This window comes from Cnephaeus nilssonii (genome assembly GCF_951640355.1).
Source record: "Cnephaeus nilssonii genome assembly, chromosome: 22".
Lineage (NCBI taxonomy): Eukaryota > Metazoa > Chordata > Mammalia > Chiroptera > Vespertilionidae > Cnephaeus > Cnephaeus nilssonii.
Window position 1 is genome coordinate 2,542,849 of NC_137093.1, and position 15,613 is coordinate 2,558,461.

The 15,613-nt window shown below is 58.3% G+C and overlaps 1 protein-coding gene across 1 annotated transcript in view; it reads right to left on the reverse strand.

Annotated features, from left to right (window-relative positions):
* TECTA (tectorin alpha) overlaps positions 1-15,613 on the reverse strand; it is a gene marked incomplete at its 5' end in the record, with an annotated part of 113,983 nt that overhangs the window by 6,291 nt on the left and 92,079 nt on the right. Inside the window, 6 exons of the mRNA XM_079762838.1 lie at positions 1,699-1,786; positions 3,023-3,185; positions 8,841-9,089; positions 9,471-9,634; positions 10,620-10,822; positions 13,246-13,356. Of these exons, the coding sequence (XP_079618964.1) occupies positions 1,699-1,786; positions 3,023-3,185; positions 8,841-9,089; positions 9,471-9,634; positions 10,620-10,822; positions 13,246-13,356 (978 nt within the window). The remainder of the gene's footprint in view (positions 1-1,698; positions 1,787-3,022; positions 3,186-8,840; positions 9,090-9,470; positions 9,635-10,619; positions 10,823-13,245; positions 13,357-15,613) is intronic.

Genomic DNA, 15,613 nt, shown 5'->3' on the forward strand with positions numbered 1-15,613 from the left:
ATTGTTATGTTTCATGTTGTCCCACAGCTCCCTTAAGCTTTGCTCTTGTTTTTTAATTGTTTTTTTTTTGTTTGTTTGTTTGTCTGCTTCTCTGATTGTGTGATCTTTTTTTTCTATCTTGTCTTCTAATTCACTGACTTATCCTTGGCTTCCCTTAATCTGCTGTATATTCCTTCCAATTTGTTCTTTATTAGTTCTATGTCAATTTTTATTCCCAACTGGTCTTTTTTTCATAGTTATGATATCATTTCTCATGCTGTTGAGTTTCCTTGCCATCATTATTCTGAACTCTACATCTGATAATTTTCTTCTCTCCATTCCATTTAGCTCTTCTTCCAGAGAATTCACTTGTTTTTTTCACTTGGGGCTTGATTTTTTGTCTCCCCATTTTGGCTGCCTGTTTGGGTTTGTGTCTAAGTATTAGGTGGATCTGCTTCTACTCCCAATATCTAGTGCAGGACAACGTCAGACACTATTTGTGACTGGTCCTGAGTACCCTGTTTGGAGCTATCAGCAACCCACAGCTTGTGGCTCCCTCTGCTGGGTGCCTTTGGAAATGACCAAGATGTGCACCAGGCTCTGCTTTACCTAGCCCTGGGCCAAGAAGATCAGGCAAAGACTCAAAGCTTCTAGAGATCCGCCTCTGCCTGCAGTCCAGTTGACACTCAGTCTTGATTAGCATCAGGCTATGGACCACAGAGAGTCGCAAGTCTTCCAGCAGGGTGGGGCAACTGCCTTTTCCCCAGGCCAAAACCGCCTGGATAGCTAAGGTCCACCTGAGAAAGATGTCCTTCACAGGGTGCAAGAATGACTCAGCACAGGAAACTGGGTTGGTTGCCCTCCGAGCTCCAACCGCAGACCCCCCAACCCTAGACTCTCCTCACTCATCTCTAATCTACTGTCCCTTCCCTCTGCTGGAGCCCAGAGTGCGTGGCTGCAATGAAATGTTGTGCATTGGCCCTTTAAGAGGGTGCCTGCATTTCCAGCTGTCTCTCCCAGGCAGACAGCAACCCTGCTGCTTTCCACAGCCTGATGTTATGTGGACACCCTTATCATTTCTGGGGTGTCGTAGCTGGGGGTGTAGACCCCGGAGTTCTCAGTGGGAACCCCCACAGCTGAGATATCCCTCTGGAACTTTAGCTGGTGTCTGTGGGAGTCTAGCCAGCCCTTTGGAGCCTCCGCCCTTCCTATCAGACTCCATGTGGTCTCCACTTTCTGTCCCTAGTTATCAGGGTTCTCTCCAGCTAGTCTTCAGTTGATTTTTCAGGGTGGTTTTCTATACTTTTAGTTGTATTTCCAGTTTGGTCCTGGGAAGAGTGTCAGTGTACCTTCCACTTATTCTGTTGGCATTTTTGAATCCCATATACAATTATCAACTTAAAATTCAGCCTGCTTTATTTGGTCAAACACTTAATTAACTCACACATAATACATTGGCAGGGCCAGACCAAATGATTTTAAGGCCCACGGGCCAGATGTCCCCCACCCCTGCTTTAAAGAGAGGGGAGGAAAAGGAAAAGCCCAGTGTGAATGGGAGTTTTTAACAGTCAAGAAAGGGGTTTCACCATGCAGTGGGAGTCTCTTCAGCCTCCTCATTCACCAGGTTCACAGTACAGGTGCTGCGCAGGCCGGCGCTTGCTCAGGCCTCCCGCTCGCCTGCAGTAATGATTTATAGTGTGTTTCAGGAAACATACATACTTTTTCTCCGAATGGGTCCCACGGAAATGATCTGCTCTTTAGGTTCTTTGGTATATTCTGTGGCAATCCTGGAATTCTGTGGGCAGTTCTGAAAGACAGAACACCAGGGGAATTTACACAACGAGGCTGGCATCTCTTCCCACCGGGCTCCACCTCCGGAGGCAGCGGTCGCAGCCTCGAGCGCCATCACTGTTCGGATTAACGCACCCAATGCCTTCTTGATCACAGAGCCCACTGGCCGCTAGGCTTTCTGCTGAAGAGTTAAATGTCTTCTCCGCACTGGAATCAGATGCATTCCTGGGAATGAGGGGTGCTGTATCTCATCAGACACTAATGTACGCGGCAGCATGTGGAAGGAGCTCTGACTGTAATTCACGCCTCAATGTTGTAAATATGGGGTAAGCGGGAAGCTGGAATGTTAAAGGTTAGGGACCAGTGCAATACAATCTCAGTGACATTAGCCATCCATGGTGGGAAAGGCACCTGGCATGGAAGAGAGGATCGGTTTGTCACCTCATCCCCCGCGCCCTTCGAGAGCCTCAGGCCCTGGTATGGCTCTGGATGCGCTGCAGGGCAATCCCTGGCTAAAGAACACCTAGATGGCCTGGCAGTGTGGCTCAGTGGTTGAGCACTGTCCTATGCACCAGGGGGTCACAGTTCGATTCCCGGGTTGCGGGCTTGATCCCTAATAGGGGGCGTGCAGGAGGCAGCCGATCAATGATTTTCATCATTGATGTTTCTCTCTCTCTCTCTGTCTCCCTTCCTCTCTGAAATCAATAAAAATATATTTAACAACTATAAGTAAAGAACAGCTGGATAGAGTGCATCTTGAAGCAGGAGTTTGCTTCTCAGGGGAGTGGAGCTCGGCCCCACTGTCCACTTCAGATTCAGGTGACCTGGCTCCTCGTTCTCAAACGGGCCGCCGCTGCCCCCAAGGTCAACTGGCAATGTTAGGAGACGTTTTGGGGTGTTTGAGCTGGAGGAGCTACTGGCACCTGGGGGTGGAGGCCAGGGAAGCTGACAAATGTCCGACAATGCACTGAACAGTCTCCACCCAAAGAACGATTTGGTCCAAATGTCAGCAGTGCCGGGTGGGAGAGACCCTCACCGAGTGCTGCGCGGGCGGGTGGGCATGGCGGAGCCAGAGGAGCCAGCGGGCAGGGTCCGCTGTGCCCTCGCTTACTGTCTCCCCAGCGGTGACCGCTGCTTGCACGCCCCGAGGACTTCCAGGGGCCGTGAGACCTGAGGGGCCCTGCGGAGCCACACAGACCCGGCCCTGTGACCCATGTTGGGGAAAGGCGGTGCGAGAGCCACCCTCACTTACTATTTTGCAGGAGTACTTCTCCGAATCGCAGAGGGACACTGCGCAGTGGAGATGGACTTCGTCGTAATCCCCGATGAACTTGAAGACCGTGACGTGAAAGCGGCAGGTGAGGGAGACCCCGTTCTCCTCGATGCCAATGGTGTTGTCTTTAATGTTCTGACACCTGTTCAGAAAAGCAATGCCTCTGCTTCTTATTCTCATACTTCGTATGGAACCATTGAAATGGTAAACACGCCTTTGCCTGTGAAGTGGCCTCTGCGTTGTGTGGGTTTGGCACGTGTTACCACGTCCTCATATTTACATAGTTTGTTTTAAAAGCACCAAATAGCACCTCCAATTAGGACGCTACCTGCATCTAAATCAATGGCTGTGGGGAGGGAACTCAGTGGCCCTTCATTTCAGCTTCTGGTCTGCTCCTCTCACTGCTGTGTGTAGGGCACCAGGTTAACAAACTCAGGGTTACTTCTGTGCATTCTCTCGTTAACCATCCATTTTGGGAGGAGCCCCTGATTCAACCCTGTTGGGAGTTCTTCCCACATGGAGGCACAGGTGCAGCTGAGCTGAGAAAGCGCAGGGAGGAGCGGGAGAATGCTTGGCGGCAGGGACAGCCTCCTCCCTCCCCCTGGGGGCGCGGACAGCGAGCCCCCTCAGCCACCCACATCTTGCCTCCAGGACTTAGAGTTCTCCTAATGTCCAATCTCTCATGCCCCGGGGTCTTCTCACATCAGGTCTCCCCCCCTGGGCTCTTTCTGCAGTTCATCCCGCACAGCTCCTGCTCTTCCCCCAACACCAGCCTCGGGCTCCCTCCTTTGAAAACGGTCCCTTCCCTGCGGCCAGGCAGGAACAAGGGGCCGGTCCTGGTTTGCCAGCGGCACCTGCTGAGCCCCTGGAGAGCTCCCAGCGTGCCTCCCTCACGCACAGGGCGCGCGGGTCTGCGCTGAACGCGGGAATTGGTGCAGTGATGAGCTGTGCTGCGTGGCCAGGGCGGCTCATGGGAGCCAAGTTCTTCCCGAGATAACGATACCAGGGGGCTCTCTCCTTCTGCTGCCTCCCCCGCGCCCAGAACTAAATAGCTTAGGAGGAGGATTGTAAACGGAAACAACCCTCGCCACTCCGATACCTGTTCAGTTTTGCACTCAGTCTTCACGGCAATAGTTTCTGAAATGCGTTGAAACAAAAACTTGCTGGACTGTTCCTTGTCACTGTCACTAATTGGAATAATCTAAGTTGGCCCAAAGATTCTAAAATATCCACAGCCCTGATGTTCAAGCCCCTCCTCTTACCCAGACCCCACCTACGAGAGAGAGCACTTGAGGGTTTGGTCTCAGAAGAACATGGAACAGAAGGAAGGGGCCCGGGGGGGGGGGGGGCAGAGCTGCCTCCGTGTGAGCCAGCCGAGCTTTGATTCTCTGTGCACCCCGGGGAGAAACGGCCTGTCCTCGGCCTGGGCGCCCGAAGAGAAGGGGGTCTCGCGTGTCCCCAAGCTGCTTTCTGAACCACCCATGGACGCTGGCGCCCACCCTGGCTCCACCAGCGGGCAGGAACAAGGGCTCCCAGAATCCTTGGAGCCCACGTTGCTGCTCATTCAGCCCCGAGCATCACGTTTCACGCAGGTTCTCTGGAGCCGCACACACCGATACCCACGGCCAGAGGGGCCAGCGGACTCCTGAACTAGAACCCTCCCCCGTGACAAAGGCCCTTTATGCCAGGCACAGTGAAGTCCAAGGCCTTCCGGGAGACTGGGAAGCTGAGGTTTATGAACATGCTCACTTGCCCACTCCCCTCTTGGGCTCAAGTCTGTGAACTATTTAAAAAGCGCTCGGTGCCACAGGACCTGCAGAGGAGGCACAAGCCACACGCCTGGGTCTGCATTTGGTCGTGGCTCGGATCTCAGCCTTTCATCAGGGGGAGGGCCGTGACAGGGAGGGGAGCGGGGGGCAAGGGGAACAGGGATGCCAGCCGGGCATCCGGCCTGCAGGACCCCAGCTGGGTACCAAGTCCTTCCCTTCGCCTAGAACAGCTGGAAACAGCTCAGAAAGTCAAATGCCTTGGTGAGATCTTTCCTGAATCTTCCCCAGAACGCCTGCGCACCCAGCCGCAGCCACGCCCGGCCGGGGGGGGGGGGGGGTCCGTGCCTGGATGCCTGGAAGGCCCCGTCCTCCCCCGCTGCTGGGGCAGCCTTGGCCGGCTGTGGACCTTCCTCTCTGAGCTGCTGTGGCTTCGACCTGTTTGTCTGCCCGGACCCCACCTTCTGCTGGTGAACCCTGCCCAGCCTCAACGCTGAGTCACGGACACCCCGCCCCCGGGTGCTCCCCAAAGCCGGCACCTGGCAGGTGCAATACTTCCAGGTGAGCGAGTGTGAGAAAATGGCAGAGCAGGAAGGTCATCCTGACTTCCTCCCTGACCCTTTCCACCTGAAACCAGTCATAGAACCTTCCTGGAGAGGCACCCCCTTACACCCCGAGGAAGGAGCTCCTTAGCCCCGAAAACAAAGGGACGGAGGAGAACTGAGCAGACGGGCACGGCTCCCTGACTGTCCCCCCAGCCCCTCATAGAGCACTCCAGTCCCTGCTCCCTGACTGTCCCCCCCCCCCCCGCATAGAGCACTCCGGTCACTGCTCCCTGACTGTCCCCCCCCCCCCCCCGCATAGAGTACTCCGGTCCCTGCTCCCTGACTGTCCCCCCCGCCCCCCGCATAGAGCACTCCGGTCACTGCTCCCTGACTGCCCCCACGCATAGAGCACTCCGGTCCCTGCTCCCTGACTGTCCCCCCCGCCCCCCGCATAGAGCACTCCGGTCACTGCTCCCTGACTGTCCCCCCCCCCCGCATAGAGCACTCCGGTCACTGCTCCCTGACTGTCCCCCCCCCCCCGCATAGAGCACTCCGGTCCCTGCTCCCTGACTGTCCCCCCCCCCCCCGCATAGAGCACTCCGGTCCCTGCTCCCTGACTGTCCCCCCCCCCCCCCCCGCATAGAGCACTCCGGTCCCTGCTCCCTGACTGTCCCCCCCCCGCCCCCCGCATAGAGCACTCCGGTCCCTGCTCCCTGACTGTCCCCCCCCCCCCCCCCCGCATAGAGCACTCCGGTCCCTGCTCCCTGACTGTCCCCCCCCCCCCCCCCGCATAGAGCACTCCGGTCCCTGCTCCCTGACTGTCCCCCCCCCCCCGCATAGAGCACTCCGGTCCCTGCTCCCTGACTGTCCCCCCCCCCCCCCCCGCATAGAGCACTCCGGTCCCTGCTCCCTGACTGTCCCCCCCCCCCCGCATAGAGCACTCCGGTCACTGCTCCCTGACTGTCCCCCCCCCCCCCCGCATAGAGTACTCCGGTCACTGCTCCCTGACTGTCCCCCCCCTCCCCGCATAGAGCACTCCGGTCCCTGCTCCCTGACTGTCCCCCCCCAGCCCCGCATAGAGCACTCCAGTCACTGCTCCCTGACTGTCCCCCCCCCCCCCCCCGCATAGAGCACTCCGGTCCCTGCTCCCTGACTGTCCCCCCCCCCCCCCCGCATAGAGCACTCCGGTCCCTGCTCCCTGACTGTCCCCCCCCCCCCCCGCATAGAGCACTCCGGTCACTGCTCCCTGACTGTCCCCCCCCCCCCCCGCATAGAGTACTCCGGTCCCTGCTCCCTGACTGTCCCCCCCCCCCCGCATAGAGCACTCCGGTCACTGCTCCCTGACTGTCCCCCCCCCCCCCGCATAGAGCACTCCGGTCACTGCTCCCTGACTGTCCCCCCCCCCCCCGCATAGAGCACTCCGGTCCCTGCTCCCTGACTGCCCCCCCGCATAGAGCACTCCAGTCCCTGCTCCCTGACTGTCCCCCCCGCCCCCCCGCATAGAGCACTCCGGTCCCTGCTCCCTGACTGTCCCCCCCCCCCCCGCATAGAGCACTCCGGTCACTGCTCCCTGACTGTCCCCCCCCCCCATAGAGCACTCCGGTCCCTGCTCCCTGACTGTCCCCCCCCCCCCGCATAGAGCACTCCGGTCACTGCTCCCTGACTGCCCCCCCCCAGCCCCGCATAGAGCACTCCGGTCTAGCCATTGCTGCTGGACTTCATTCCCGTATTGAAGGCTCCTGTGTCACATAAAACTTGTATTAAATAAATTATGAAACTTTTTTTGCTAATTTGTCTTGGTGTGTTTAATTTTCAGGCCCGTCAAGAGCCTCAGGGGCCGAGGAGAACCGGTCCCAGCCAGGTGCCGTCCCGCTGCATCCCTGCAGACACAGGAGAAGCATGATCCCAGGAAGGCCCCTGCTCCCGGCGCCCTGGAGTGGGGTTAGGGCGCGGCGGTGGGATGGGAGGCGAGGACGGCCAGTGTCCGACCAGGGGAGACAGAGACAGGCAGAGACAAGGGACAGCGAGGGAGGGGGGGTTCGGCAGCATCCAGCCGGAGCCAATTGTCCCTGAGGCCACACCCACGGCTAGAATTTGTTTTGTGATGATTAAATGCTTTGTTTTTTGCATAAGCTATTTTGAATTGGTCTCTCCTACATCTAATAGAAAAAACAAGTTTGATTAATAAGTCATCTGCTCTAAGAATTATTGTACTAGGCCCTAATTAGGGGGATGGAAATGTTCTAAAATTAGTTTATGGTGATGCTTGTACTCCTCTTGTAAAGTTACAAGCATCATTGAATCTACACTTAAAGCAAAAGCATTTTATTGCATACAAATTATGTATGCAATCAAGCTATTAAAAATTATTATTGCGTGACACAACCAGTGTTTTTTAAAAATAAAGATAATTATAATTATTGCTGTTGGATCCATAGTCTTCTTTTTTTCATTCATTCAATAAAATTTTGTTTCATAACCACTATATTTCAGAAAATATACTAGGTGCTGGGCATATCATGGTGAGTAAAAAGAAACTCTTTGATTCTATAGGCTATTATTCTAATTCTTTTAAAATTTTAATAGATATCCTAGTCACTTTCAGTTATTCTCATTACATTCTTTCATTTTCATATAATTCACATTTATCTCAAATTGGAATTTAGAGTAGTTAGGACAGAACCCTATGATCACATGGAGGATATACTGTGGTTAATGGCATGTGGACTCGGGGATCCACCAGCAAATTGCCGTGTGACTTTGAGCAACTTGCTTGCTCTCACTAAGCTTAAGCCATCTCATTCACAAAACTAGGCTTCTCACATCTGCCTTCCAGGTTGTAGTGAGGATCTGATGGTTCATGGGTGCAAAATGCTGGCCCTGTAGGAAGTCAACAAGCATTAGTTCCTCTTCCCTTCTCCAAACTATGGCGTGGGCTCAATGGAATGCTACGCTGCTGTAAAAAAAAAAAAAAAAAAAAAAAAAAAAAAAAAAAAAAAAAGAGCTCTGACCATTTGCAACAGCATGGAGGGACCTGGAGAGCATTGTGCTGAGCGAAAGAAGCCAGTCGGAAAAAGTAAGTATCACATGACCTCACTCATTTGTGGAATCTAATGAACAACATAAACTGATGAACAAAAATGGGTCCAGAGACAGAGAAGCATCGATCAGACTGTCAAACTTCAGAGGGAAGGCAGGGGAGGGCTGGTGATGGTGGTGGTAGTGTGTGTGTGTGTGGGGGGGGGGGGGCGGTTTAAGAGATCAGCCAAAGGACTTGTAAGCATATATGCATAACCAGTGGTCACAGACAATAGGGGGGTGAGGGCCTGGGCTGGGGTGGGGGTGGGGGCAGGCTGGGAGGGGTCAATGGGGGAAAAGGGGGACATATGCAGTACTACCAACAATAAAGAATTTTAAAAATGAAATGTGGTGCAGACTAATGTCACCGTGAAGGCTCCGAGGCGGTCCTTGGCGAGAGCTACGCACCCTTCTTCAATGATGAAGTAGCGGAGTTTGTCGTTGCTGTCGCGGGAGGGTGTGGCATAGCACTTGTTCAGCGTCAGGATCAGATGCGTGGCATCGGCTCCGACCACAAAGACCCCGACGTACAGCACGTCCCGCGTGGTCAGCACCACCTCGCCCTGGCGGTACGGGTGCTTGTAGGAGGCGTTCTTGTAGAGCGCCATCTTGGTGGTAAAGCTGCCCTCTTGGGTGGGAACTGTCAGGTTAATGACGCTGAAAGGGAAAGACCATGAGGCAGGGAACCCCAGCAGGCCTGTTCGTTCAGTCACCCGCCCCTTCCCGCGGACCACGCCGAGGGAGGCAGAGCAGGCAGCAGTGGGTCCGAGGCTGCACTGTGCCAACGGGCCCGCCGGCCACGCTGGCATGAGAACCATCAGAGTAAAGCTCAGTGCCCAGCAGCCCAGCCCCTTCCCGGCCAACAGCTCCTGCATTGGGCAGGACAGACGGACAGCACGCCCGTCACCACAGGGCGTTGTATGAACGGTGCCAGTCTCAGGCAGCAAGTAGGCTAAGGAATGGGGCCATTCTCCCTCGTCGTCAGAGATCGGGCCAGCAGTCTGGACGGCGCTCCCGTAGCCCAGCCGCAGCCCTCACCTCAGCATGGGCTTCACCACGGAGTCCAGGGAGATCTTGATGTCCAGCTCGTAAGCGCAGGAGAACTCCACGTTGATCGTGCGGTCCCTGGTGATGATGTTGCCCGTGTTGTTGGCGCTTTCTATCCAGATGGTGTTCTTGTACATGATGTGCGTGCCATTGGACTGCAGAGCAGAGGGGCAGAGAGCGTTAGACCTGGGAGGGAGCCCGTGGCTTGCATTTCAAATCCATGACCTGGAAGTGAGAAATGGCTTCATTTCACACCTCCCTCAGCAGCCGGCATCAGTCAGCATGGAGCTGGCCTCGCACCGACTGGCAGCATTACAACGGACGCCAGCAGCACCTCCGGGCACACATCCTGGTGCCCACAGAGGTGAGGCCAGGAATTCTGACCCCGACCAGCCCCAGTTTCTCTGGGCACCCAGGCGGGGCAGCATACAGCGTGGCCGTCAGCAGGTGACATAAGTCTTCGTTTTAATTCCTAATTCAAAATCTCCCGCCACCAAATCCTGTCCCAAACATGCCCACACGAACCCAAATGAGCAACTGCAGCTTCATCTTCTTACTCCTTTCACTCCCCGATGCCAGTGTCAACAAACTAGTCAGGACCAGAAAGAACGAACCCACAGGCCCAGGAGGAAGAGCAGCAGCAGGGCGCTGTGCTGCCCGAGAACTGGGTCCCCTGACCCCCAAAGCTGGAGCCCTGCTGCATTTCTCTTAAACCAGCCTGGGCCGCCCTGACCCGCCCCCCGCCCCCCCTACACACACACAGCCAAACCTGCCGTCCTGGCCTGCAGGCACAGAGGGAACAACGTTTTGTCCCCGAGCAGGACAGAGGATGACAGCAGACAGCGGCCAGGGGCGGGGCCTGCCGCCCATCGCACTCCCCCAGGTCAGCCTAATCCCCCTAACCCTAACCCTAACCTCCCGGCGGGTCCTTTCGCCCGCCCTTTGCTGTGCTCCCAGGAGGCCGTTTCTAACGGGACCGCCTGAGGCGCTGTCAGGACAGTCAATGAGCAAACACCTGGGCAGCTCCCCCTGCGCCGCCCCCCGCCCCCCCTCCCCGCTCCCGCCAGGCTCCGCCCCCCTCACCAGGCCCCGCCCCCGCCAGGCTCCGCCCCCTCCCCAGGCTCCGCCCCCCGCCCTCACCTGCACGATGTTCCCGCAGTTGCCCTTGGTGTTGTTGATCTGGAAGGAGATGAAGTCCTCCCCCTCGATGCCCGTGCACTGCCTGTCGTTGACCCGCACGCCCTCCCTCTCGAAGCCCAGCTGGAAGAGCTTGCACTTGGAGATGGACACCTCCATCTGGGACGCCTTGCAGGTCACCTCCGCGTCGATGATGTCGTGCGAGTCTGCGGGGGACACGGCGAGGAGGTCAGCGAGCGGGAGCTGGTCTCCCCGAGGCCAAGCGGCACCCGCGGGAAGGCTGGGCGTTCCTGCCTCCGCTTTGCCCACCCCGGAGTCTATGAGTTCACACAAAGCCCCTGGGACCCGAGGAGCCTTTTAAAAAGAAAATACGAATGAAGTGTCTTTTCTTCCTAAGCCCGGGACTCCCCATTGCGTGGCAGCTGCCTTTCCGCAGGTCCGTCCTGCCTCCACCCTGCCTCCGCCCTCCCTCCGTCCTGCCTCCGCCCTGCCTCCAATCTGCCTCCGTCCTGCCTCCGTCCTCCACCCTGCCTCCGCCCTGCCTCCACCCCGCCTCCGTCCTCCACCCTGCCTCCGCCCTGCCTCTGCCCCGCCTCCGCCCTCCACCCTGCCTCCGCCCTGCCTCCGCCCCGCCTCCATCCTCCCTCCACCCTGCCTCCGCCCTGCCTCCACCCTGCCTCCTTCCTGCCTCCGCCCTGCCTCCTTCCTGCCTCCGCCCTGCCTCCGCCCTGCCTCCGCCCTGCCTCCTTCCTGCCTCCTTCCTGCCTCCACCCTGCCTCTGCCCTGCCTCCTTCCTGCCTCCTTCCTGCCTCCTTCCTGCCTCCACCCTGCCTCTGCCCTGCCTCCTTCCTGTTTCCGCCCTGCCTCCGTCCTGCCTCCAGCCCGGGGGGCGGGGGGCCTGGCTCCAGCACCCGCCGGCGCAGGCGGCAGGCCTGGGACCCAGGGAGGTGCCGGCGGCCGGCGGTGAGCAAACTGTCTGCCCGGGGGCAGCAGGGGCCGCAGCCTCTCCTCCCGGAGCCCCCGCCCGGCCCGCCCGCTGCGTGGAGGCAGCAGGTGCCCCGCTCCGCCTCGGGCGGCGGGGCAGGCGGGCGTGCTCCCCCCGGTTCCTGTCCGCTTCACAGCCAGCCGTTTCCGGGACCCGCCCGCACCCAGCGACCACCCGCCTTAAAACCCTGACCCGCTCCCCTTGGCCTCAGACCCGCACGCCCTGTGGGTGTCCGCGGGCTGCCGGACCCTGTGCCGGCAGCTCCGATGGGACGGCCCATCCGCTCACACACATTTCTGTTGGGGTCTCCTGGGCCCAGCACGCACGGGATTGATGCGAGCAGCTCGCTTCCGCTGGCCGCCCCATCGCCGCTCTCCCCCCACAGGACCTCTCCCCCCCAGGACCTCTCCCCCCCCCCAGGACCTCTCCCCCCCAGGACCTCTCCCCCGCCAGGACCTCTCCCCCTGCCGGGACCTCTCCCCACCAGGACCTCCCCCCCCCAGGATCTCTCCCCGCCAGGACCTCTCCCCCCACCAGGACCTCTCCCCCCGCCACCTCTCCCCCCCAGGACCTCTCCCCCCCCAGGACCTCTCCTCCCCCTGGGACCTCTCCCCCCGCCACCTCTCCCCGCCAGGACCTCTCCCCCCAGGACCTCTCCCCCCGCCACCTCTCCCCCCCAGGACCTCTCCCCCCCAGGACCTCTCCCCCCCAGGACCTCTCCCCCCCAGGACCTCTCCCCCCGCCACATCTCCCCCCCAGGACCTCTCCCCCCGCCACATCTCCCCCCCAGGACCTCTCCCCCCGCCAGGACCTCTCCCCCCCCAGGACCTCTCCCCCCGCCACATCTCCCCCCCAGGACCTCTCCCCCCGCCACATCTCCCCCCCAGGACCTCTCCCCCCGCCACCTCTCCACCCCAGGACCTCTCCCCCCAGGACCTCTCCCCCCGCCACCTCTCCCCCCGCCAGGACCTCTCCCCCCGCCACCTCTCCCCCCCAGGACCTCTCCCCCCAGGACCTCTCCCACAGGACCTCTCCCCCCAAGGACGTCTCCCCGCCAGGAACCCTCCCCCCAGGACCTCTCCCCCCCCCAGGACCTCTCCCCGCCAGGACCTCTCCCCCCAGGACCTCTCCCCACCACCAGGACCTCTCCCCACCACCAGGACCTCTCCCCACCACCAGGACCTCTCCCCCCCAGGACCTCTCCCCCCTAGGACCTCTCCCCCCAGGACCTCTCCCCCCCAGGACCTCTCCCCCCGCCAGGACCTCTCCCCCCAGGACCTCTCCCCCCGCCAGGACCCCCTCCCCCCCGCCAGGACCTCTCCTCCCCAGGACCTCCCCCCCAGGAGCCCTCCCCCCGCCAGGAACCCTCCCCTGCTAGGAGCTTGAGCCCCGCCCCGCCCCGCCCGCAAGAGCCCTGCAGGCCCTGAGCACACAGAGGCGGCCTGGGTGGGCCTGAGGAAGCATTAGCCTCCTTCCAAGTGGTCAGGCTGCTTCCCTGCTCGGATGACCTGGTGTGAAAGCTTTGCTGTTGGGTTCTAACCCGCAGAGAGGGGGCGGCTGCAGGCCCCTCCCACTGGGCCCGTCCTGGGGGCGGGGGTGGCAGGTGTCACTCAGTGTTCCCGTGGGGGGGCAGGTGTCACTCACTGTTCCCGTAGGGGGGAGGCTCGATGCAGCCGCACAGCTCCCCGCCGTTGTCCAGCTCGCAGGTCCGGTTGGGACAGTCGGCCCCCACGCAGGGATCCTCCACCACTCCTGCTAAAAGGGAGAACAGGGACACGCACACTTGACTTCCACACCAACACACAGGCGCCCGTGTTCACTCTGGACTTGCACGTGCGTGGAACCGTGATGGTCAGACAGTGGCCACGGATGAACACACAGGAACACCTTCCAGAAAGAAGGAGCGCAGCAGCAGCGGGCCAGGGCCGGGCCGCCCAGGCGTGTGCGGCGGCGGCCTGGCCTCCTCCCCCCTCACAGTGCTCTGCGGGCTGCGCACTGCCACCCGCTCCACAGCGGCTCCTCGCCCGGCTCCCGCAGCGGGCTGCGTGTGAGGGTGACAGCCCGGACTGTCTCTGCCGAGACCCCGAGAGCGACCTGGCTGGCTCTGCCACGCGCATGTGCTCCTGATGACTCGCCCATCTCTATCCCAGACCAGCCACCTCCCCGCGGGCACTCAGCACGTCCTTGTCAAGAAGACAGCTTCAGGGCCAGTGAGTCCCCTTAAACCAAGATGACGGTCCATCTTCCCCATAAGCTCCTCTGGATTGTGTAAAAACAGATAAACCAAATCTACACACCCTAACCCGAACCCTAACCCTTCCCCATAAGCTCCTCTGGATTGTATAAAAACAGATAAACCAAATCTACACACCCTAACCGGAACCCTAACCCTTCCTCATAAGCTCCTCTGGATTGTATAAAAACAGAGAAACCAAACCTACACACCCTAACCCTAACCCTAACCCTAACCCTAACCCTAACCCTTCCCCATAAGCTCCTACTGGATTGTGTAAAAACAGAGAAACCAAACCTACACACCCTAACCCTAACCCTAACCCTTACCCTAACCCTAACCCTAACCCTTCCCCATAAGCTCCTACTGGATTGTGTAAAAACAGATAAACCAAACCTACACACCCTAACCCTAACCATAACCCTTCCCCATAAGTTCCTACTGGATTGTGTAAAAACAGAGAAACCAAAACCTACACACCCTAACCCTAACCCTAACCCTAACCCTAACCCTAACCCTAACTCTAACCCTAACCCTTCCCCATAAGCTCCTCTGGATTGTATAAAAACAGATAAACCAAACCTACACACCCTAACCCTAACCCTAACCCTTCCCCATAAGCTCCTCTGGATTGTGTAAAAACAGATAAACCAAACCTACACACCCTAACCCTAACCCTAACCCTTCCCCATAAGCTCCTACTGGATTGTATAAAAACAGATAAACCAAACCTCCACACCCTAACCCTAACCCTAACCCTAACCCTTCCCCATAAGCTCCTCTGGATCGTATACAAACAGATAAACCAAACCTACACACCCTAACCCTAACCCTAACCCTAACCCTAACCCTTCCCCATAAGCTCCTCTGGATTGTATAAAAACAGAGAAACCAAACCTACACACCCTAACCCTAACCCTTCCCCATAAGCTCCTCTGGATTGTATACAAACAGATAAACCAAAACCTACACACCCTAACCCTCACCCTAACCCTAACCCTAACCCTAACCCTAACCCTAACCCTTCCCCATAAGCTCCTCTGGATTGTATACAAACAGAGAAACCAAACCCATACACCACTCACAAGCTCGCTCACAGCGCTCTTCTGCCCAAAGAGAAACTGTAAGGAAAACGTAACCGTGTGTGAAAATCACCGTCTTCACGCGCTCCGGGCGCGGAGTCACAGCCCACCCCAGAGCAGCAGCAGCTGAGTTTGAAACCACGGATCGGGACCATCCTCTTGGAGACCCTCGCGTCTTTGGTTAAAGCATCTCCCTCCCTATCCGATGTAAGAATTCTCCGTCCTTCCTGCAGTGAGGGTGAGCGCTGAAGACACAGCTGCTCCATCCCGCCGGTGTCTAATAATGAAGGAAGGGGTGGAGCCGCCGAGGCTGCGGGTGAGGTGACCAGCTGCCAGGCTCCCTGCGAGCACCCGAGGGCGAGGCCTGGGCGTGCGGAGACGACCACCCCATGGCCTGGTGCCTGGAGAGGACTGGGAGACAGCCGTCAGCATCACTTGAGGACAGTTATTAAAGGAGCACAGCCCGGAGCATTACAGAGAGGAGTCGAGGCGACAGCCCACAGGAAGGAAACATCTCCCTGGATTCGGAGGCCCATCTGCCAGTGGCGCCTCAGGCCTCAGCTACGCCCTATTCGAGGGGCTTTTGAGGTTAAAAACAAAAACTCATGTGGTTTTTTGTAATTCGATAATTTAAAAAGTTTAGCGCAGTTAATTTTAAAGTTAATTAAAGTATTGCTTGTTAACACAACATATTAAA